This window comes from Dermacentor albipictus, chromosome 7 (assembly GCF_038994185.2).
Source record: "Dermacentor albipictus isolate Rhodes 1998 colony chromosome 7, USDA_Dalb.pri_finalv2, whole genome shotgun sequence".
Lineage (NCBI taxonomy): Eukaryota > Metazoa > Arthropoda > Arachnida > Ixodida > Ixodidae > Dermacentor > Dermacentor albipictus.
The window spans coordinates 49,540,058-49,564,610 of record NC_091827.1 but is presented as its reverse complement, the minus strand read 5'-3'; the positions used below and the strand labels follow the sequence as shown (position 1 = coordinate 49,564,610).

Sequence of the window (24,553 nt, the reverse complement as noted above, 5' to 3'; positions counted from 1 at the left end):
TCAGACTTCCACAAAACAAAAGAAAGCCCACTCTTACGGAAACAGGAGGTCCGATAAGCCTGAAAATGTGTGAGCACGGAAGATGGGTGGCAACGTCGCCTTCATGTTCCGGCAAAAACCTGACCAGCTGCTTCTTTCTCGGTAAACAAAGTCTGCACTGTATTCTGAAGGAGCCAAGTACTGAACACGATATATTTCGAGAATTTTCTTGTTCCACAGCCGCAAAAGGGCGATAACATACTTCAAAATCAGGGCCGTATAACGCGAAGCTATTACAATATGATTTTATTACAATCTCCTTACGTCAAATTTGCGTAACCGCTGACGCAACCTTCTGGCGATTTCATCCGCAGGGTTGTCTGAACAAACCAATTGTATGCTCCCCTAATTCATGGGAGGTCACTTTAGTTTGCTTGAAAAACGAGTAAGATTGCCAGCACTGAGCGGCTTGTCTTGTATAATTGGCTTACAAGAGGCGAGTAGAATGCTCAATTGGAGAGCTATTCGATGGGGCCCTACCGAAGCACTGTCTGCTGATAACCGGTGCAAGAGGGGATGCTGGTGTCTGCGATTGGTCCGCTTTCTCTTACTTAGCTTGCGGCGGTTTGTCCAAAATCGCGGTGGCATGCACTGTAAACGAAAATAAACCCAGCTGAGAGTTTTTAAGAGGTGATGTGCCCTAAAACCTCCCCTCCTCAAATATTTACTCCGATGTATGGGAGCAAAAACAGCGCCATTCCCTCGTTTCACTCCGCTGGCTAGCTGCCGGAGTATTAAGGCGACATGACGCGATTTTACTCCGCTTAAAAATTTTGTTCTCCCGTGAAACTCCGACAGGGAGTTTTGAAAAACTCCCCTCCGCCGATACAGGTTAGTCACGTGGCGCTTCCCATGAGGCTGTGCGCCTCGCCAGCGACCGGGCGCGTTCGGCGGAGCGGGCAGTGCTCATGGCTGACGGTTTGTTTACGTCTGTGAAGTGTCGTTCCGTGACAGCGTTTCGTCAATTTGTTTCCCGTATCTCCTTCCAGAAAGTGTTAAAGGCATGCCTGAAGCTCACTGTATCTCAGCTTCAAGTACATTAGCTGTGATCACTTTGCTGACAACGATGATTGCAAGAACCACGTCTTCAAGTGCGGAAAAAGGCTTAGGTATACCTCGAAGCTGCTCACTGGCTCGTGATGTCGGCTCACGTTCTGGCTGTGTTTCCGTGCTGCGTCACCCTGTCTTGTGTTCTTCAGTACGTGAAATGCCACTTCTATGTGCTTTTGAGTACATGCTGACAACGTCCGGTGTAATGTTTGTAAGGACCGCGTAGCAATGGCAACAGCAGCCACTGTTCGAGCGACGACATCCGTGCTAGTCGCGCATGAATGGCGTAACCCAAGTTCGTTGCGGTGCTGTGTTGCCAGTGAGAAAGACCGGAGTGCAAGCAACTGTTTTTATTTACCTGTGAACGGATATCCTCGCCCGAAGAAAAACGGTAGGACATAAGTATATATGTGTGCTTAAAATAAAGCTTCTTATTGAGCGATGTGAATCGAATGGTTATCGCGCATATAGGTTTTGGTCACGTCGTTGCTTCCGATATTGCATTAACATTACGCTCTATCCGAGACACTGATTTAGACGCATGCCTGCTGCCTACGAGTTTAGAGGTTCACTCGACAGATCAGCGATGTAGCTCCTTTTCGCAACCGAGACAGATTGCTTGTACTCAGAGCAAGTAGTGCGGTGTATAAAATGTATGTCTGCGCATTTTTCGGTGTTACGACGGCTGCTGCGGGTCATGCTCACACGCAATAATTTCTTGCTACGCTACCACTATATCGAAAAAATGTAATTTTGCTATGCAGCACATGCACTTACATTTTTCTAGCTTACTGTAACTAACGCACTACTTTTTGGCCGCGAACGCCGGCAGTGTGCGAAGTCGTTTCAGCACTCACAGAATGGCATAGTTTTGAAAAATAACACCATTAACTTTTTTCTCTCCCTATTTTGAATTAACAGTTTTGTGTTGATTAAGGTATTCTGTTAGTTTCGAAGAGGCGGATCTCGTATGAACGAGCATGTGAGTCATAATTCTGAAAACAGCACAGCTGCTCCCTTGGCGGTTTCGAGGCACACAGTATCGTGGCTATATATACTGGCACCGTTGCCTCTTGAGTATCGCGTGTACGTGGGATGTCTTTCAAATTTCTGCATTGGGCGTTTCTGGAATGTTTATGTATGTCATGATATATGTGCTTTCATTGACTTGTTTCATCGAATTTGACGCGGTCTCGTGTGCATATTTCGAAATTTGACCAGCAGCCTCTGCATGTAAACATGTTTGCGCAAACTGACGCGATGCCTATTTTTATACTCCCGTTGCACCTCGAAAAAACTCCGTCAATTGCAAAGCAAAAAATAAAAAAAAGACAGAAAAAAACCTCCCATAATTCCACGCAAAAATTCCGCTCGTACGGAGTAAAAATTCTACTCCGATCATACGGAGCATAATAAACTCCGAACCGGGGGGTCGCTAGAGGACAAGCAGTATACTCCCACCTCGGAGTTATTTCCGTTTACAGTGTGCAAGGGTAGCCTAAATATGACGCTAAGACGGATCCTCAGCAAAGAAGAGCTGGCAGAACGAGGTCGTAAGCGTGCCGAAAGTTCACGAAAACTTTATAAGGCCACGAAAAAAACATTATTACATGCAAATACACCCATGCTCTCCGGCAGGGGCGAGTAGCCAGTGCCGGAGCAGTTGGCGGCAGCCATCTTTTATTCTTTTCGGAACGAGGCAGCCCACGGCTATTAAGAAGAAACTTCAGTTTTGTTCAGCATAATAATGCCTCTTTAACGCGTACGTGTCAATTCGACTCGTTAAGTTTTTGCGGTTTTGTGACGTCGCGTGAGAGGCAGCTGAAGTGGGTGCAGCCCGAAAACTTTTGACCTATAGCCCAGGGCTAATGGCACAAATGCGTCGAATGAGAATTAACTATTTTTGTTTTGTTTGGTCAAATTATGCATAATCAGTGCGTACACGCCATATCAGATGGGGAGCTATCGCGGATTTTGTGGCGTCGCTTGACAGACAGGTGAAGGGGAGGTTGTCAAATAATGATTTTGACCAATCGCAGTGGGCTGATTGCAGAATTTGGATAAAAAAGTTTGGAATAATTTTACGTTAGAGCGCCCTCAGGTCACATTCCCTTACGCGCGCAAAGGTCCTTGTACGAAATTCTCGAAATTCAGGCAGACACAATTTCAGCATGAATGTCAAAGTTAATACATTACGATTGAAGCGATGCAGCGACACTCCACATTCTCTCCGCCGAAACGCGTCATGTCCCGCTTCTCTCTGCACGCGGTGCGCCATCTGTCGGCGCCGCTTTGAAATGCATGCGTCGCCCGTGTTCTGCGTTGGCGTCAAAAAGGCTCATTGAACAGGGGCACATGCCAAGTGACCCATGGTGGTCCAACGGTTGCCTGCATGAGGCGATTCCATTAGCGCAGCAGCCGGATGCTTTTACTCGTTTGACTCTAAACCAGCAAGTGATGCATGTCGGTGAGCAAACTCATCGCAATGGTAAATGTCTGCTGTCGGGTGAGTTGGCACATGAATTTTAGAAATGGCTTTAGGGACAAAAAATAATAAGAAATGTACAACAGAATAAAAGACACGGACAGGCGCACAGTGGCAACTGATTTTTTTCCCCTGATGTCTCACTTATATTCCCTCAGGCATGTGAACAGGAGCCTACGCAGGTGGCTTCACATGAGATAGAAACAAAACCTAATCATATCCTAGCATCCAGGAAACAACACATTTTCGTGAAGAGACAACAATGGTACGCTGATACAGTGGTATCGTATCCTGATTTTTCGTAATATGCATTTGTTTTCCAGCAAAGGCTCAGGTGTCCCAACTTTGGAACGATACGGCAAATGCGAGCCTGCTCCACTCTTGATTGACAGAGCTTGCTCTCCCAATTGATAATTTATACAACGCCCACTTTGCCTGATATATACCTTGCCGCAGTTAAAACGAACCTTATACACGACGTCTCCGGAACAATTTTTTTCTTTCAAAAAACCCCTTACGTGGTTCTTTACAAACTCGGCACTTCTTAAGGAACACAGCGCTAGCTAATTCGAGAGGGTTTTCGAGGAGCCCAAAGTACTAACGGTAATTCGTGCCTAGAAGCAACAGTGTTAAACGAATGAACAACACTGTGTACATACGGGGTGACAAGAGGATGCGTTTTTCCATTTCTTTTCGCATTCTTCCGAGGCAGTGTTAGCCTCACGCCAGAAATTTCTTGAACAAAGCTTCGCTCAGCGAAACTTGCAAAGAGGCAGGAAAGCCCGCCAAGCCAAGCCTAGACACCTGCAAAGTAACACTGTTCTGTATGACGTGGGGGCATGACGTTCTTAGAGCCAACTGCAAGGTAGTAATGGTAATAGCTCGTTTTACTGTTTTCGAATGGGTGGAATGAAATGACAAGAATTCCTTCTGTGCATGGGGTGGCACGTCCAAAAAACGCGGTCTTCATGAAAGGTGAGGAGGTCTAAAATATCCAGCTTGTCAAAAGCAGGAAGCGAATTGGTAAGCTTCAGCGAAAATCCACGCACTCTGTGTCCTTAGCACTCTGTCTGCGTACAGTCCTTTCATTTGTTTAAACAACCAAAAGTCACCTACATACCTAAAGACCTTCAAAACCTTGTCCTTGAACAAAGGGCTTTCAAAGTGTTGGGCAATGTTTGCAAAAAAAAAGTGCAGAACGCAGGTGACACACAAGACCCTATACATATATGGTTCCTCTCAACATACAGCTCATGTTTAAACGAAATGAACGCTAACCCAAGATAAAACTCCAAAATGGCTAAAAGGATCCACGGGAGCTTTAGCTTTGTGCTGAAATGACCCATCTTCACTTTTTCAATAGATGACCACACAGGCATAAAAAAACTCCCAGTGAGATATAGAGCTAGACAGCTCTTCAACATCAGTCGAGAAAGAATACCCCAGAAAGCGATTATCCTGAAAGAATGAAATTGTGCAACAATAATTTTTTACTAAAGACGGGTGGTCTAGTCCCAGGCTTTCAACAAATACTGACTGACCAGTTCCTGCCAAGAATTGTTTTCGCTGACTATGCACCTGAACGGCATCTTCGGTTTGAATTTCAGTGTTGAAAAAACGCACACAGAATACTGCATTTGCACACCCTGATGCTTTTTGCTAACTAACGTACGCAAGCCATGAATATTACACAAACGAACAGTTTGAGCTTTTGCCTTGAGGGCTGACAGTCGCACAATTCTGCAATTCTTCCGTGTAGCCTCCATAACCTTTAGTTCGAATTGTCGTTTTTTCAAGAGCACGCCCCCTTCTTGGCCTGCCACTAAGAGGCGTACGTCATTGTGTCTCAGAAAAGACATAGCACTGTCCAAAGGAGCAAGGCCACTCCGACTTTCTTTTAGAACCGTGCTCAACAAGCTATCTGTACCATCAAGAACGCACTTTTTCTGACCTTCTGTCTTAGCTCTGCTGGCCACACGCCTATTCACGGGAGAAGCTCGTGGGCAGGAATTCCAGGCCGAACACTGTATTTAAGCGCGTTCTCCAGAACCACAGCAACCTCATCTGGTGCTTGAATGTCCCCCAGAACCTGCATACCTGCAGAATGAATCTTCTTTTCCCCTACGTTTAGGTAGATGCAGGAGACGCCGTTGCCAATGGTATTCAGTCGTTTCAGCAGCCAATTTCATGAGATCTTGAAGGTTCATGTGCGCAATCCAGGAACATTCTTGTGAGAATCATAGAGAGAGAGAGAGAGAGAGAAACTTTATTTTGGTTCCTTCAAGGATTTAGCGTCTCGAGGTCTCGGTCGTCTTGGGCGCCGGTGGCTTGGAGCCTCTTCGAGCAAGGGTGGGCCCCTATTCCAGGGCTCCACTGAGCCTAGCTACCTCACTAGCGTGCTGCAGTAAGGCCCTCTGGGCCGTGAGCTCGCAGCTGGCAAGCTGACTCTCCCATTGCTCCGCACTCGGGTGTTGGTGGAATGATTTATTGTGTTTACATTCCCATGTGACATGGTATAGTGCGGGTGTGGCCCCACACCAAGGGCAGGTGTCTCTGTATTGTGTTGGGTACATTTTGTTTAGGATGCATAAATTTGGGAAGACGTTTGTCTGCAATCTGCGACAACTCGTTGCTTCCTCCTGCGTTAGAGCTTTGTGCGGTGGGGGATATTTGGCTCTCGTCCCTCTGTATAAGTTTAAGATTTCTGTGTACCCTCCCTCACAAGCGTGTGGGTGATACTCCGGGGTGCGCGACTGCTCTGCTCGGAACGTGGTCTCTCGAGCTGGGATGTCTTCCCTTTCGTTACCCTCTATGCCTGCGTAGGCCGCAATCTAAATTGACTTGTGCGTAACGTTCCTCTCGGCGAAGTTGGTTCCGCCAAGAATTCTGAGGGCTGCTTTGCTAATCCTGCCCCTCGTGTAATTTCTGCACGCTTACTTCGAGTCTGTTAATATGTTTAGAGGCCTGCCTGTCCTATATCCTTTTACTGCCGCCAGCGCCACAGCGATTTCTTCAGCCTCCGCTGTGTCGGCTGCCTTTGCCGTGGCACATGTGATCAGATTCCCGTCGCCGTCCCCCACCACCGCCGTGGCCGTGCGCTTCCCTTCTCGTGGGTACGTGGCAGCGTCCGTGTGTACCGTGTTCTCTAGTAGCGCGAGTGTCTTTTCCACGTATTCGGCTGGCGCCTGCCTTCTGCTCTCGTGGAGGTTGGGGTCCATGTTCTTAGGTACTGGCCTAACGCTTATTGTTTTTCTTATCCAGTCGGGCAGGTCTGCGTATCTATCTACGTGTCCACTCGTGTCCCGTCCCAGCCTAGTCAGGAGCGCTCTCCCTGCAGGGGTGCTCTTGAGTCTGGCTTTTTGCGTTTCAAGCAGGGCTTCCGCCAGTTCGCTGAAAGTGCTGCTGATGCCCAGTTGGAGCAGTTTTTCGTTTGAAGTGTTTTTTGGCAGATGGAGAGCCGTCTTGTATGCTTTCCTGATTATCGTGTCCGCCTGTTCCCTCTCTCCTTTGGTCATCGCGTGGTACGGTAGCGAGTAGATGACTCGGCTGACGACCAGGCTGCCGACGAGTTTGAGTGTGTCTTCCTCTTTCATGCCGTATCTTTTTTGGGAGACCTTGTTGATCACCCGGCCCACCTGCTCCGTCACTTTGCTCAGCAGGCTGATGGTGTGGCTGCATTTTCTGCTGCCCTGTAGCCACATGCCCAGGAACTTGATCATATTCTTTTCCGGGATGTTTTGACCATCAAGCGTTACTTCCAGCGTTGCTTGGGTGGGGTGTCTACCTACTCTCAGTAATTCGGATTTTTCTGTGGAGCATACCGTCCCCTCTCTCTGGTGTACTTTTCGACACAGTGCGCAGCCTCTTGTAGCTTCTCTTGTTTTTCTCCCAGTGAACCTTGCGTGACCCAAACCGTGACGTCGTCGGCGTACATCGCGTGTTGGATGCCCTGAATGTCGCCGAGTCGTTTTGCCAGGCCGATCATCGCCACATTAAATAGCACGGGCGATATCACGGAGCCTTGGGGTGTGCCTTTACATGATGTGGAGAAGGTGTCGCTCCTCAACCCCCCCAGTCCTACCGTTGCCGTTCTGTCGGTTAGGAAGTCCTTGACGTAGTCGTGTACTTTCCTTCCGCAGTTGGTGTTGTTGAGGACCTCCATTATGGCCGCGTGGTCGACGTTGTCGAAGTCGCCTTTGATGTCGAGCGCCATCACAACGTTTTCACCCGCCTTGGGCATTGTGTCGAGTACCTCCTCTTTGAGTTGCAGGATCGAGGACGTCCTGCGTCGATAGGTTGGCCCTTAAGCCATACATGCTGTCAGGGTACCACGTCCCGTTCTCCAGGTGCTGCTGGATCCTTCTGGTGACTATTCTCTCATACAGGTTTCCCAGGCACGACGTAAGCGAGATCGGCCTGAGATTCTCGATCTATAGTTTCTTGCCCGGCTTGGGTATCATGACCACGATGGCGTGTTTCCATTCCGCCGGTACCTTCCCCTCTTGCCAGAGCGTGTTGAGGTACGACGTCAGCTGATCGACTGCCTCGTCGCTTAGGTGTCTTATGAGCAAGTTTCGAATCTTGTCCGCTGCAGCCGCTGTATTCTTGGTGGCCGCTCTCACGACCTCGGTGACCTCCTCTCTTGTGATGGGTCGTTCCATTTCCGGGTTTTCCTCACCGAAATAATCTCCTCTATAACCTTCGATTTGGTCTTTCCCGTAGCATTTTTCTCGGACTTCTTTCAGCAGCTGCTCTTCGGAACCTTCGTACTGGTGGACCACTCTTTGGATCGATTTGCCGCTTTCGGATTTGTTCTTGCTAGGGTCCATTAGGGCCTTCAGGATGCGCCACGTTTTGGCCGTACTTAGGGTCCCGTTCAACGAGTTGCTAAACTGTTGCCACCCCTGTCTGGCCAGCTGCGTCGCGTACTCCTCCGTCTGCCTAGTCATGTCCGCTATCTTCTTCTTTAGCTTCTTATTTAGCTTTTGTCTTTTCCATCTCTTGGTGAGCCCACGTCTAGCCTCCCAGAGCCTGAGGAGCCCCTTGTCTACATAGAACCTGCAGCCATTCAACCAGGAGCCGAATTTGACGCCAGATATCCGAACACCCAATCTTTGACACGAGCTTGGCATATCCCGAAGTTGGTCTCACGCATCAAAACAGGTTCACCACTTTTCTGGGCAGAAAGCCATTATTCAGGAAGTAAGAAACAGTCCTTCCTCTCCATGAAGTAGTAGAGATGAGGCTTACGATAACCGAAGGATCCGGAAAAAGGGAAGAGCCAAGAGGGGAAGAAGGGAAGGGAAGGCCGGCTGTACAAGACAGATAGTTTGGTAACATCTGCTGTCGGGCCCGTTGATACGTGACTTTTAGAAGTAGCTTTAGACGCAAAAAATAAGACACGGACAACAGAATAAAAATACACCGGCGCCCACTCGCAATTGATTTCTATTTTTTCCGATGCTTCACTTATATATCCTGGGTCTGCGAAGAGGAACATACACAGGTGAATTCAAATGAGATAGAAACCTAGCTTAATGATATCCTGTCCGCCAAGAAACTCAACTAATTCTCGTGAAGGTACAACGAAAGAATGGTGGTACACCGGTCAGCAAATTTTCCGATATACATGACTTTGCTAGAGTTGGTGGAAATGCCGTTCAGGTGCATAGTCAGTGAAAACAATCCTTGGCATTGACTGGTCAGTCTGCATTTGTCGAAGCAGTTTAACAGTCTTCTATTACACGACCCTTCTTTAGTAAAAAATTCTAGTGACGTATTTGCGTTCTTTGAGGACAATCGCTCAGTCGCGTGTTTTTCTCGATTGATGTTGAAGAGCTGTTTCATTCTCTAACTCAGAGGGAGTTTTTATAGCTGTGTGGTAATGTATTAAAAAAATGGGTATGTGTCCTTTCAGAGCAAGGCTGAACTTCCGGGAGAAAGTTTTTTACCTCTTTTGGAGTATTATCTTCGCATTACGTTTATTTCGCTGGAAGATGAGCTGTTTGTCCTGAGGAATGGTATATGTATAGGGCCATGGGTGGCACCTGTGGTAATTGTTCTTGCAAATATTGACCACCACTTGGAAACCGCTTTGTTAAAGGACAAGGTTTTGCAGATCTATAGGTATGATGATGAGTTTTTGATTCTTTTGAAGAATCAACAGGACTGTGCCTACTCAGATTCTGTTAAGGACGTATTAGACACTTCAAAGGTCTAGGAAAATGGCTCGTGTTTACCCATGAGCTTCCAGTTGCGACAAGCTGCAACTTTTAAAACTTCATCTCACCCTTCATGAAAACGACGTTTGTTGTTTGTACCGCCTCCCTGGACAAAGATAGTTCTCGCCGATTCATTTCGCCCATTCGAAAACAGTGAAACGAGTTAGTGCCTGTACTAGCTTACAGTTGGCTCTAACAAGGTCTTGCCCCCACGCCATTCAGGAAAGCTTTAATTTGCAGGCGCTAGGCTTGGCGGCGGCATTCCCTGCTTCTTTGTTAGTTTCGCTGAGCGAAGCTCTGTCGAAGAAATTTTGGCGTGAGTCGAACAGTGCCTCGGAAGAATGCGAAAACAAATGGAAAATCGTGTTCTGTTCTCACTCCTATACACGCAGAGTTGCTCATTCGTAAGAGAATGTCGCTTGTGTTTTCGGCTCCTCGGAACCTTTCACGCATTTGTGCGCTCCTGTGTTCCGCAAGAAGATGCGCGAGTGTAAAGAAACACATAATATCTTTGCTGAAAATATTTTCCACTGGCGCCATGTATGACATTCGTTTAGATTGCGGCAAACTTTACGTCGGCCAAACTGGGCTTTGTGTAAATGATCGCCTGCGAGAGCATGCACTATCGATCAAGACTGGAACGGGCTCGCACTTTGCGACCCAGGGCAAAGTGTCCACGTGTAAACGTTTGCTAACACGTGCGTATTACGAAAAAAGTTAAAGTACAGAGGCACAGGAACTGGCCGAGGTGATGTATACCAGAAAGTTTGGTGACAAGTGTACCAGCATTCTCTCGTTCTCTCTTCACGAGAATGAGTTTAGCTTCCTGGCTAATAAGATGTCATAAGACTCGGTTTCTATCTCATGTGAGATCACCTATATGTTTCTGTTCATGTGCTTGAAGGTATATAAGGGAAGCATCGGCAAAATAAAAATCGTTTGCGAGTGTGCGCCTATGCGTGTCTTTTATTACGTTCCATGTCTTATGATTTTTTCCGCCTGACATTATTTCTAAAAGTCATGGCACTGGCGTGTGCAACACAGTCGGGAGATGATGGAAGCTCACCTCGCCAATCAGTGACAGAGGTTGGTGCACACCACATCAAAGAGAGCTATCCTGGCACGCCTAAGATACACAACACTGGAAACAGGGACGCCGAAATACGCTTGCGCTCCCAACGCACACCTGTGAACGGATAAGCGTAGTTCCCTTACCACCCAAGCTGCACCCCGAGCAACACAGGGCCCCTCATCAGGCACGAGTGTGAGCCATCCAGCGACAGAAGGGCCGCGATGAATCAGCTTTGTACATGCCTCTCCTTCCCGACAAAAAACACCGCGGCGGACTGCGTGGTTAACCCGAACCTCGAATGGAGATCAGCGCTGTCCATGCGCACCATACACGTCCTCGAAGCGCAGGACATGGCCATCGCCCTGGTTATAGTCTCTGCGCCGTCTGTCCAGCACGTAACGCTAATATCCCCGTCCGATACAAAGCACAGGAACTTCGCGAGGGCATGCATATACGTGCACACGCATCGACTACTCCACACACGTGAGCACATTATACGGCATCCTCGACTCCCGGATTCCTGGACACGAGCCTCACAGGGATAAGAAGCAGCACACGCCGTGGCCAGAGCGCAAGTGATCCGTGCACCGCAAACCGAGGTGCTCATCATCATCATAATTATCATTATCAGCAGTAGCCTATTTCATGTCCACTGCCTAGGACCGAAGGCTCCCACTGGGATCTCCAGTTACCCCTGTTCGACGCAAATCAATATCAACTAGCTCCTGCGAATTTTCTAATTTGATCACCCCACCGATTCTTCGTCCGTCCTCGACTGCGCTTCTCATCTCTTGGCACCCATTCTGTAAGCCTAATGGTCCATCGGGCATTACATTACATTCTAACCTATCTCTACTTTTTTCACCAAATGTCAATTAGAATATTACCTATGCTCGTTTGCTCTCTGATCCACATGGCTCTCTTGATGTCTCCTAAAGTTACGCCTAGCATTCTTCATTCCTTCGCTCTTTGCGCAGTTTTTACTTTGTTCTCGAGGTTCCTTGTTAATCTGAAAGTTTCTGTCCCTTATCTTAGCACCGGTGGAATGTGTTGATTTTACACTTTTTTTTCTAATGACAGTAGTAAGCTCCCAGTCAGGATTTGGTAATGGCCGGCCGTATGCACTCAGACCAATTTTTTATTTTTCTGCAAGCTTCCTTATCATGATCCGGGTCCGTGTGAGTAATTGACCTATATAAACGTACTCCTGCAAAGACTCTACAGGCTGACTGGCGATCATGAATTCTTGCTCCCTTGCCAGGCTACGGAGAACTAACTTTGTCTTTGGCATGGTAATCTTCAACCTACTCTTACACTTTCTCGGTAAGGTCCTCAATCATTTGTTTTAATTTATCCCCAGTGTTGTTAAATCGGAAAATGTCATCTGCATACGGTAAGTTGCTGGAATATGTACCGCTGATTTTTACTCCTACTCCTTCTTAGTCTAATAGCATGAATGCTTCTCAGTACGCAGTCGGTAGCATTGGAAATATTCTGTCTTCTTACCTGACCCTATTCTTGATAGATCATGTCTAGTTGTAGAAAAACATGGTGGCTGCACAATTTTGCAGACATTTCTTTAAGGCTCCTGTACTCCTTGGTTACTCGATACCTCCACGACTGCTGATATCTGTTCCGAATCAAATGTCTTCTCATAATCCCTGACAGCAAGATAGAGAGGTTGATTGCACACCGCATATTTCTGAATTGCCTGATTCATGACAGCGACTCTAAAGTGAGGGCAGACGCACGCACAACCCGTCGTGGGACGCCCACGAGAGAGAGGATGCCGTGGCCTGGTGCCAGCTCCAGGCGTTCTCGTACCTCACAAAGCCACACCTCACATTGTCCGGACTTTACTACCGTCACTGCCCTCACTGCGGTGGGCATGCGAGCGCGTACCCCAATGCACAGAACATTCCCACCCCCCATCCTTTCCCTCTTAAACTGCGAAGCCGCGGTGTCCATCTCGGAGCCGCACAACCCGCACACTTGGTGCGGCGGTTCCGGAAGACGGTAGCTGGTGCGGCAACCATGGATTAAGGACCCCTGCAGTGTCTTCGTGTCACATCAAGTTATCTCTCTCTCTCTCTACAATGAATGCTAACCACATTTGTAGAAAAAACAATGAAATTTGTATGACTGAGTGAGTGAGTGATTGGGTTTACGTTGGAGAGCTCCTGAATTATCTTTAGATCAAAGCATGCCGAGCGTTTCGTTGATCTTTTTTTTTATTTTGCATTTGGCATCCGTTGGAATGAGGCCCGCAACTTCATGTTGAGCAGCTAAACGCCGCAGTAAATGCACCAAACACCGCGGCGGATAACGTGGAGCGTCAACCTTTATTTCCTTTTTTCCAATAATGTATGTGTTATCAGAAACAAATTGGCAGTGGCGTAGATCAGCTATACCATGACACACGTAACCTAAAGGTACGGTTATGTTTGGTTAATTTACCAGTGTTTTGCGCCGACTGGCAGTGGCTCCACTCTCTTTCACCTCCATGTCGAGCGCGCTCCATCAGCCGTCCCTCCCGCGCATTGATTAGCGCCGAGGAGTTACGGAATCTCAATCTGTCCGAAGCGCCTCCCTTGCCTAATGACGGATCACGCGCCGCACTTCCGGTAGGTTTCGCTTACGGCGCTCAATAAAAACACCATGCGGCAGCCCTGCTGGGCATTCATGTAGGTACTCTCAAAACGAGGGAAGTTTTAACGCGACAGCGTTAAGGAGCTCGTGTCGCAGAAAAGCCGGTGTCGTCGCCAGCGTTGGCCGTGAGCGATAAATCCCGGCAGGCACTTCATGAATAAAAAACAACTTGCAAGATGGGCTGGGTGGGAATCGAAACAGGGTCGAAGTTTTTTACTGTCGATAGAATAATCTTGCGCAAACTTAAAGCACAGAATCGTTTACAGACGCCATCTCTTTAACGAATACATACAGTGAACGCCACTACGCGCGGTCGCCGTGATGGAGTCTCCCGAACCGGCTTTTTGCGTGAGAGGTCGGCAATTGCTGAGCGCAAACTATGTGAAATATGTTATTATAGTGGGTGGTCTGTATAACCAAATAGCGCATAACAGAACGAAGCCTCAATGCGTGCAGCCATCACACGGGTTCGCAGCGACCGACTGCGCATCTGCATGCCTGTCCGCGCACAATGTCTTGCTTTCGCTGTGAGCGCATTTTCGTACCATGCCATGAGCTTTAGTCCGCAGCATATGAGCATTTCCCAGCACACTAGCAACCATTGTTGCGTGTACGCTATCAGAACTGTTGAAAAATAATTTCGTTATAGAGACTTCAGTACATACGGCGGCTGTGATGCGCCGTCGCGACGACTCAATGTTTTTTTTTTGTCTTCTAAATTCGCGGGCATTTCAATATCATTTCTTATCTTGCGTCGCACTGTGTGTTTATCGGTCTTCTCAGCGTGCGATTTCCTTCTGCTTGTTTTTTCGTAATTCAGTGCAACATTTCATAACACAACCATGACAATGTGCCATGAATTTCTTTAATATGCGTCTTACCGCTCCCTTTCCGTTCCATACAACTTGCCAGTATACCTAGCATCGACAAGTTCATAAACCAAACCGTCCTGACATTACCTGGGCAGCGGGCGCGGGCTAGCGTCTCAGTGCGCGTTTTGTGCTGCTCACCGAACATCACGCATTCCTGGCGTTGTAGCTAACATCTTCCTGGCGTGTGTTCTTCCTGCATACGCGAGCTCTAGCCGATGGCTGTCTGGCGGTTCTAAATTTCGCCAGCCAAGCTTAAGCAGCTCCTTGCCCTGCGGCTACGTGTAAATAAGGCTGACACCGGGCTGTGTTGCGTACGTCCGGCACTGCGGCACCAAGCAGTAGCCCACCATGCTGCACGCCTCAAAAGGCAGCCACTACCAATTATAGTAGTTTCACATGTTGTTAAGCAGACACCCAAGGCGGTAAAGCCGCACCACCTAAACAGAACCGCGGTGCAGGGCCGACTTTAAGCTTTCGTTTTGGGCTACCTTCGGCTCTTCCGAAGCAGCCGACGCGGCCACTGTGTGTACGTGATCCCTCATGCCACGTCACGCCGACGTTGGCGCCAGCTTTTCCAATGGTGTAGCTCGAGGCCAATACGCATGGTGCGCCCTCCTCGCGCATGCGCAGTGCCGCGTGGCGCCGCAATCGTAAAGGCGCGGCGTAAATTATGGGCGCGCGGGCGAGCGTTGTTAGACGTCGTGGGTATCGAAGCGGGTTGGCCTGGTCGTCCGTGCCTGGTTACGTTGCCGGCGCCAGTGCGTCGAACCATGGGTCGAACTAGCGGCGCTGTTGTTCTGGCCAACGTGACTTAACCTGCGCGCGTCACGTCACGTGTCTGACGTAGCGTGTGTTCAGGCTACGTCAGACTATGTTGAGGCCTTAAATGCAGCAGGGAGCGCAGACGGCACCTGTGTGGACTATGACGTCACACCTCTGAAATGTGCCGCAGTCGGCGGCAGCGAAGGTGACGCAGCTACGCCCCTCATGACGCCACGCGGCTCTCGCGCATGCGCAGTATGGCAGGCGCAGAAGCACGCGAACCTCGGCTCTAACCTGCGTAGTGTATCTTTACTCTACAAAACTATGGAAATCAGTTTCTAACGTGAGAGCGTTGAGGGACCCGTGCCGACAGACATCTTGTGTCGGTGTCGGCGGAGTTGTCCATGAGCGAAACCGTCCGTATATATTTAAGCGTATGTATAAGTAAATGTATATTTACATGTACCACCCCTTGCAATAGGACACGCGTTAAAGCTGGGTTATGCTGCCACAACATACCGTCACTAAAGTTGCGCATACCTTGGGTTACATTCGTGACAAAGGTATTCATCGCATTATGAGAATGACAGCCCAGAGAAAAGTGTGATGAAACGAAAAACCGGCAGCGCTTGCCTTTTATGTTAAGTTTTCGCAGACTGAAATATCAAAATTGCAAAACAATAACAGAAGATGGGCCCACGCAAAAAGCCGCGTTTCCACCGGAAAGCTCGTCCTCGTGCATAGATTTCACCGCCAGCGTTCAACGGTGAACAATACGGCCACATAAGCTGCAGTTGCCAGAACGCTTGAGAGGCAGTCAGGAATCTTTGAATAGTATCGCGTGTCACTCCTAAAGGCGAAGCTTAAGCGTTGGGTGTTTCTTATCAGTGTATCGTTAATAAGCCTGAGTAATAATAATAATAGTAGTACTAACCAATGAATTGTAAGGACCACAGCTAGCGCTGAACGCGCAACGCGAGTAGATTGTGTACGTGTTGTCTTCATTTATTTATTTACTCTCAGGCTCTCTTTTCTTTCAATTTTTTTTCTACGCCAGCCGTTGCTGGGCACGAAGGTAAAGCAGCGTCTGCAAGAACTGACCGAGAGTGGCCGGCGTTACGCCCTGCTATCGTTCGCCATGTTCGCACGGACGTACCGTATGCCGAAGAGGTGGACTAATGCCGCCGATAGAAACACCACCGCTCAAAAAGGCGCCATCATGGAATACCGGATGGTGAGTGGAAAGGGAAAGTCATTAGTCGCCAACCAAACGGCATGCAAGGCGCTCTTAAAAATAGACCTAATTTAGAAAAAAATAACAATTACCTGTGGCAGATCGCCCAAGTCTAAACATCCAACTGGATTGCTCGAAGAGGCAGCCGCTTGCACAATAAATCAAAACGGCTCGATAATTTAACAATAAAGGTAACGCCTACACAATTTCACGCCTTGTTATGTGCCCGCTGCGTGTCGCGAGACTATAGCATTTCAACCCTATCATTCAGCCTCTGGCTCACTCGTTCACGTGGAGGCGAAGCAAAACCATGGAAACGTGCCTCCATTGGGCGTAGGTGTCCGAAAGAGCGGTTCACGCCCTGCTTACTTTGATCAGAGAGCGTGAACTTGCGCAGTGCGTCAAACAACTCAAGAACAACACAAAGTATTAGAGAACGGAGGACACCGGGCAATCTCGTTCCAGTAATGTTTATCAAGCCGCGGCGAAACGTATAGGCAGAGATAAATAAAGTTAATGCCAAATTACGCACAGATACACACACACACGCACGCACATCAATGAGCTGCATTATATCAGGTAAATATTCTGATAAAACAAGAATGGTTATTTTCGTTCCTGTGTGCAATATAGCTTATCGCATCTATGCCAAAAGGCGCCGTTGTCGAGCAGTCCAAATGCATTGCCTTCTCCAATGCACATCTTTTTCGCTCCTAAAATGCTTCTTTACCATACCATGTGCAGCGCTAACACCAAAAGGCTGTTGTTAATATGTCGTACGTATCACAGCACATCGTACTCTGTACGACTGATAAATATGCTACTTATTAAAAAACAGCAATCTACCCGAGAGAGAAAACAGGGAACAGACAGGATGAGTGGTTTTCGGACTTCGACGACTTCAAAATGCGGCTTCTCAGTGACTGGGAGCGAGCTTGCGACCAGGAGCATAGCAGAGCGAAATCAACATTCAGTGATCTACCGCGACAGGTCTCGGGGTCGCAGTGCCTCCTCGAAATGTTTTCACGCAATCCGTTCATGTCATCGAGCACGAACAGCATTCCAGACAGGCCTAGGCAAACACGAGCTCCAATCTCGTCGACAGCGACAAGAGCACTACGCCTCACACACCTGCGTTATCGCTAAGAGCAATAGGAAAATGAGGAAAAAATAAAGCTATCACACTTATTACAGTTGTACACATTTCATGCTTTCATGAAGACCGGTTATTTTCATACAGAGACTATCAATGTTGTTCTTTTTGACTTCGTGGGTTGCTTTTTCCAGGTATGCGGGTACAGCAACATTGCCAACGAGCACCAGTACCAGGGTTCGTCATACGTGGCGAACACGACCACCAAGTTTTTGGCAATTTTCGACACCACCAAAAACGTAAAAGACATGGTGAGGGCGGCGTTTCTTTGGCACGCATATCTGATGTAGTGACAACCGACGGCTAATTTAAAGCAAGCATTGCATTCCTCGGGAAATCGGGCGGCGAGCGAATGCATCCAAGAATACTATGTTTAGCGCCAAACAACAGACACAAGAAAGACGACAGGACCTGTCCTGTCGTCTTTCCTGCGTATGCTGTTTTGCGCTAATCAAAGTATTCATTTATTCGCACCAACTAGCCCGCCAACGCATTGTGCTGAGTATTTCTTGTCTCCTCGTCGTTCCGGCAACGGAGATGTTTGGTGTAGCCCTTCATACACGGCAGGCAACGCTACGGAGGCTATAAATACTTCTGACACTGCTGCTATTCGTCACCAAAAAAATGATGGATAACGAACGACTGAAATATATGCAAATAGGCGTCGTGTTACTATAAGCTAGATTTAGAGGAAGCTTATAACACAGCAGCTCACATTTCAATACGTAAGGATGGAGCAATCATTTCGCTCGCCAACCGCTCTACTAGATTTGATTAGGTATGCTGCATATGAAAGAAAACAAAACAGAAATAAACTGGATTTCGGGACAGCATTTTTTTAAAATTTAATGTATTACGGTTGTTTTTAAATAAGATATTGAAAACCGAATAACTTCGAGCACGAAGCCACGACGTTTACAACTCCGTCACTCAAAAAGCTATGCTAATTCCGGATATTGCACCTAACAATACGTGTAATATGAACAAAATGATGTATTTTACATCGCTCTGATTACTGCCAATAATACAGCGGTAGGACCTTGCAAATCCTTGGTAGATATCGTAACAAATTCACGCACGATTTAATGACGTGTCTGTTTATCAATATTTATTTCGGGAGACTGTGCCTCACCCGCCAGCTAAAAGTCACCGACCAGCCTAAGATGCGCCCGTACGATTTGTACGTTAGGCCAATGTTATCGTTGATTCTATCTGTTGTGCACGTTCCCGTAGAACGTTTTCTAATCAGGGTGTATGCGATTACGATGGGACGTTTGACGAGTCTTGCATAAAAGCGGACGCACTTGACCCGTGGTATAGATTTTCCACGATCGCACACTGTGCTCGCCGATATCCTTATGCATCGAGGACGACTGGTATGCCTCGACACAGATTTGCCCAAAAGAGTCAGTTTCGTGGATCACAATTTTCGGTATACAGTATTATTCACCGTGACCACAACGTGACAATACCAGGTTAGTCCGTTTTTGGAGGCTCCAACGGACGCAGTTTGCAGAACTGCGGTGTCCGGTTCCAGACCACAACCCTTAAGCGCCCGTGCCTGCGTTGAGCGTCGGCGTGCTTCGGCTCCGGCACCATCGACATATCCGAGCAAATAAGCAGAGCGAAGGATGAAAGGGCGAACGGCGAGCACAGCTGGGGATGAAAGGTGAATAGAGCGTGAGGAGGAAAACGGAGGAGGGAGGTATGGCGAAAATGTGAAGAGAAATGCGTAGTGCGGCTGTGCGGCGACAAGCGTTACCAGATGGCGCCAGAGTAGCACGCGTGGTGTGTTCACCGATGGCACGCGGCGAGCGCATCGAACGATACCATATAGGAAAACAAAGCGCTACTAACAGGGATCTGTTTGACGCGGCTACTGTAAATCGCACGCACGTTTCACCCACGCTCTTCCGCTCGCACTGCATGGCGCTGCACTAGAATATGGCGCAAGAGTCATTGCCAGCCAATGTATCGCGAAATGAAATCAGGTGAAGAGCCGCGCTTATATTTCGCACTCGCACTAATTTGTGTAGTAATCGTCATTGAAACCTTTTAGTGAGAATTTTGCAAATTTGTGGCAAATTCCTTCGTCTTAAAGCGCAGCTCTTAAGACACCCGCTCCTGCGGAGAGCGTCTGCGTAACCGAGCGAGCGAGCGTAGCGAAAGATGAAAGCGAACGCAGAGGGGGTTAGCAATGCGAGAGGAGGAAAGCGGAGAGGAAGGTGCAAGGGTGCCATGGGACGGAAAACGCAGGAGGGTGTGGCGAAAGCATGAGGAGGAAAATACGCAGTTTCGCACGAAAACCGAAGCACGGACTGCGACAGCAATTTAGTAGTTAGCCAGAGAAAGAAATGATAGTGGTTTTATTGGTCGTGTAAACTTGTAAACATTCACTTATAACTAAATTACAATCGTAGAATGTGTAAGCGCGACATAACGAGGACGCAGAAAGAAATGGCAACGCGAGTTGCCGCACTTGTAGACCGTGTGTGTGTGTTGGTGTACTTGAGTGCGCAGGTGCGGCAGCAGAGATGCCGCGATTGACACGTGGTGCGTTGGGAGGCGAATCGTTTCTGGTATGCCTGAGGAGACCATTCTGTCAGGCGCGTTTTCTAACGGAAGTAAGATTTGAGCGTGCGGACCAACCCCAGTGCTGGAGTTCAATACGCTTGAAGTAGTTCACTACGTGGCAAGCTTTGAAAGGCCACGGAGTGAGATCACACAGTGCGTTGAGGATGACGTGCATGTGCGGTAAAAATGAATGGCGCACAGCTCGAGGCTGTTGTTGACGAGCTGGATACGTTAGGTGGGTGACATTTCTCACGCGTCCACAACACACAGAAACAAAGCAGTCTCTGGGTACTTCAGTGTGCTCTTTGCTTGTTCATTTGTGGTCTTGAACGCGCGTCCGCTTATGGCGGTACATTTGCCTAGCTGGTAGTATTGACAACATTCAACACATTTGATAGATTCCTTATCATTTGAAAGTTCTTCATAACACGAAAGACATGTGTTGGTTGCTATGATAGCATTCGAAGCAATAAGTGCAGCAGGGGCAGCAATAGGAATGACAACAAATACAGCTCAGATTCAAACATAACCAACCTGCGTATGACAAGTGCTGAGAACAGGGCCGACGAACAAGTTGCCGCCAATTCTGCCTGATGTGTAAAGCTGGCCAGAACGGTGCTCGTTTTTAAAGGCGAATTGAAGGGGTGGTTCTGGGGAACGTGTCACATGTGTTGCAGAAGGCGGTAATACAGCCGATAGCTCGACAATGGAGCCTTGCGCCGTTGATGCCCAGAATTTCGATGACCTGCGCATGACAAGTGCTGAGAAGAGGGCGGACGAACAAGTTGCCACCACTGCTGCCCAATGGCGAGAAGAAATCGTGCTTCGTTAGGTCTTTCATAACTGCTGCTGTCTCATATCATATGTTTCATATCTATAGCTGCTGATATGCCCTGAAGATTGATGGTTATGTCATCCATTTTAGCACTTTTACATGTAAAATGCAGTTTAGAAGGAAGCGGTAGTTTCTCAGTAAATACGCAGTTGAAAAAAAAACTGTTAAATTACTCAGTTGTCCATGCCGGGGGAAGAAACTGTTCATCCTTATAATTAGATATAGATGTCTGTGAAGAGTAGTTTGGGTTAACCCGTTTCCAAAACTTAGTTGGGTTACTTCGTAGAATGCTGGAAATGTCGTGACTGTAGAACTGATGTTAAGCTGTTTGAATGTTAGTTTAACAAAGCTCTTCATGTTAATGGTACAGTTTCCAAGTTACACCAGATCCCGCGGGTTTCGCTTTTGAGTATAAGTACTTACTTTTAAAGCGAAAGCTTTAGTGGCCGCGAACTTGCGATTTCGCCATAGCGGTGCTCCGAAGACGCACATGACGTCACAAGCCGCGTCTCACCGCGGATATTTCTCTGCCGCTCGCTCCCTAATCACCACTGCGCATGAGCCATTAGTTGCACCGAGCCACAGGTTTTCTGCCGCTGCGCCGCGCAGCGCCTTTCCGCCCCGCCGTTTGGTATGACGTCACACCACGTTCCTCTTCGTTGTGCTGGCCTCCGCTCGCTTCGCCAGCTGCGTCGCATGCCTGATAACATGTCGGAGGATTGAGAAGGAGAGCTCACACGTGCCGCAATCACAGTTGAGGCGGCAGTATGGAGGGCGATAATTCTGATAAGCAGTAGGAGGCCTGGAATCGACATCGGAACGAGATGAAGAGGAAACGAATCGACCAGCAAACAAACCTGGACTTGCACTCAAGATTAACCAAGGCTACCCATCCTATGCCTTGGCTTTCGCTACGCATATCCTGGCATAGCGGAGCTAAGCCACTGCGAATTGTCGCTTGTGCTCAGTTTACCGTTCCTGGTAAACCACGTGTTTTGTGTAGATGATGTGATTGCCACCTTCGGAATCTATTTTTGCTTTAAAGGAGTAAGTTTGTTTCAAAGAATTCTCCAGTTTTCAGTCATTCCGCTCAGATGGAATGTACAGAAGTGTACCGCAAAGGATGACATTTTGTTGTTTATCATTTCAGACTTAGTAGGCAAATAATCTAATATGATTTTTTTTTTGCTTTGAAAACTTCATTTGTTGAAGAAAATTCACGATGTAGCACTCTAATGTTAATTATACCTTCAAACGCATCATTTTTCGTATTTTCTGGGTGTGTGGTTATTACGAGGTAAAGGTCGCGCGTGGGCAAGGTGACAACTGCGAACTTTCTTTAGCAGTATTGGCCCCATCATTTAGAAGTGCTCCAGTGCATATTCTTGCGCGTTATGCAAAGCTAACAAATTTTATTTGTGTTGCCAGCCATGTCCCATTCTTCGCGACACAAATATTTATTGAAGCTTACGTGAACGTTTCTCTGATCTCGAGACAATTTTGCATGAAACAAATAGTTTCTATATAGTACAACCTAAAACTTGTCAACAGTTTCAGCGCAGCGCCTAAAGACGTTCGGAATGTTGTTTGGGCTGGAGGATGTATGGGATCTTAAATTTAATACCATAGGCGCGACAACATTCAAAAAGATAATATTTGACTAAAGCGGTTGAAAAACTCTAGAATCCAAATTTTGCCCTTAACTTATTTGTACAGAAGATAGACTATGAAAGCAATAGTGAATGACTTGTGCGATTCTATTCGACTCATTAACGATTGTATCATCAACTAAGCTTTTAGTGACAGACTTCTTATTACCGCCTAGATATCCCGAAAACTTAGCTGGCGCGATCGTTTTCAAGTCGCACAACGTTGCTATAAAATAAAAATCTATTGAGTCTGTTACAGCGCACCTCAGTTTGTTGTATATTCCAGTAATAACTCTCGTACGTGGGTTCTTCTTCGTTTGTTTTATTTTGCCCTGTAGCTAACTTATACTACGCCTTATCACAGAAGTGTCTTTGTTAACTTTCTTTGTTCTAGTAGGTACGAATGTATGGGGCAATGCCTGCATATATAAATAAGCCATTCCGCAGGCGCTGCAAGTAGACTCCAAGAAATAGAGAGTGAAAGTGGCTAATTTCCTTGAGGGTATTTCTTCCAACAGAATTTGCCACGTCTGGCTACATCGTGAGATCGAGGTTGACCACATAATTTGTTGCAAAACCCAGCTAGCACACCTACAGTGGAGTCGTGACGCTCCCGTGCGATCTCCGTTGTGCTCTCGGCCAAAGGTTCCTATGCCCACCGAATCTAGAAGGCGGTCATGGGAGGGCAGTGGTCGCGCAGTTACGCGCATTCATATGGGACGCCATTTTCCTTCCTTGTGCAGAGAAATCGGCTGTAGTGATCCTCCCATATTATTTTTTCTTTGGGGGGTGCCGTTCCCAATAAATAACTGATTGATAAATGTAGGAATACGGCCGGGGAATGTAGGATCCTTCGTTACACAGGTCCTTTCGTTCTAACGGCTTATTTGTAGCAGAGACCCACTGTGTAGCACTAATTTTACGCTAGTCGTGCGAACTCTGCTTCATATTCGATCCTTCCCGCAGATCGGCTTACGCAAGAAATACGAAATGCCAGCCAAATTCGGGGGCATAATGGCTTATCGAGCGGACATGGACGATTACGCCGGCAGCTGCGGCGAGGGAGTGTTCCCTCGACTCAAAGTCCTCAAGAGCGAGCTGTTGAAGTGACGTAGCGCTTTCATTCGCTCACCAGGGTGGCAGCTCCAAGGTGGCGGTCACCACATGAGCTCGCTTTGTTGCTGGACAAGGCGTGAAGCCCAGGCCTCATATCTCAGAGGTTCACGAGGCAACGAAATAGAACATTTCGGTTTGTCTGCTTGTTTCTTGCCCTTCCTTCTTCAACATATATAAAAAATGGTCTTTTTCGATGTACTTTCGCCACTACTTTTGCAAGTGCTTTCCTGAAAGTGTAGAACGCATAGATTTGGAATTGTGAGAAGAACGCTTCGGTAAACACCAGAGGTGTGTGCGACACGAGAATGAAAGAAACATGACTCAACAGCGGCTGACATCTTAGAAAGACAAGGTGTTGCATGACGCATTAGTGCGGCACTGGGTTTGTTTTAACGAAAGAATCCTTTAGCTAGCTTTATTTCACTTGCTAATAATACCTTTCATGTGCGTGTGTATGTGCGGGGTGGGTGCGGTTGCTGGGAGGGTGGGGGAGAAGGGGAGGAGGGAGTGGGACACGTATAGTGTTCAAGACGCAAACCCAAGGGAATTAATTCAGGACGATTGCACAAGGCAAGAAGGTAAACTGTAGTAGCACTGCTTCTATGGTTTGTCGAAAACCAACAGCATAGGTAAACAAAGTGATACCTCACTTCGGTGCGCGAATCCTGTGAACAGGTTCTAGTTATTGTAATTGTAGTTGTAATTTGAAATATGTAAGAGCTGTGCGCAGTGACATGTTGCGCAGAGCGACTGGTGGCCGTGTATCGTTGGGCTACAAATACCAGTTGTGATTCGACATTCATCCTGTCTGAATTTGAGCTAGTGTAAAAGCGTGTCCCACA

General features: G+C 47.6%; 1 protein-coding gene across 1 annotated transcript in view; it reads left to right on the top strand.

Moving 5' to 3' along the window:
- LOC135910150 (uncharacterized) overlaps positions 1–24,018 on the top strand; it is a 59,313-nt gene extending 35,295 nt beyond the window's left edge. Inside the window, exons 8-10 of the mRNA XM_065442185.2 lie at positions 16,208–16,384; positions 17,672–17,788; positions 23,562–24,018. Of these exons, the coding sequence (XP_065298257.2) occupies positions 16,208–16,384; positions 17,672–17,788; positions 23,562–23,705 (438 nt within the window). The 3' untranslated portion in view covers positions 23,706–24,018. The remainder of the gene's footprint in view (positions 1–16,207; positions 16,385–17,671; positions 17,789–23,561) is intronic.
- Positions 24,019–24,553: the final 535 nt, after the last annotated feature.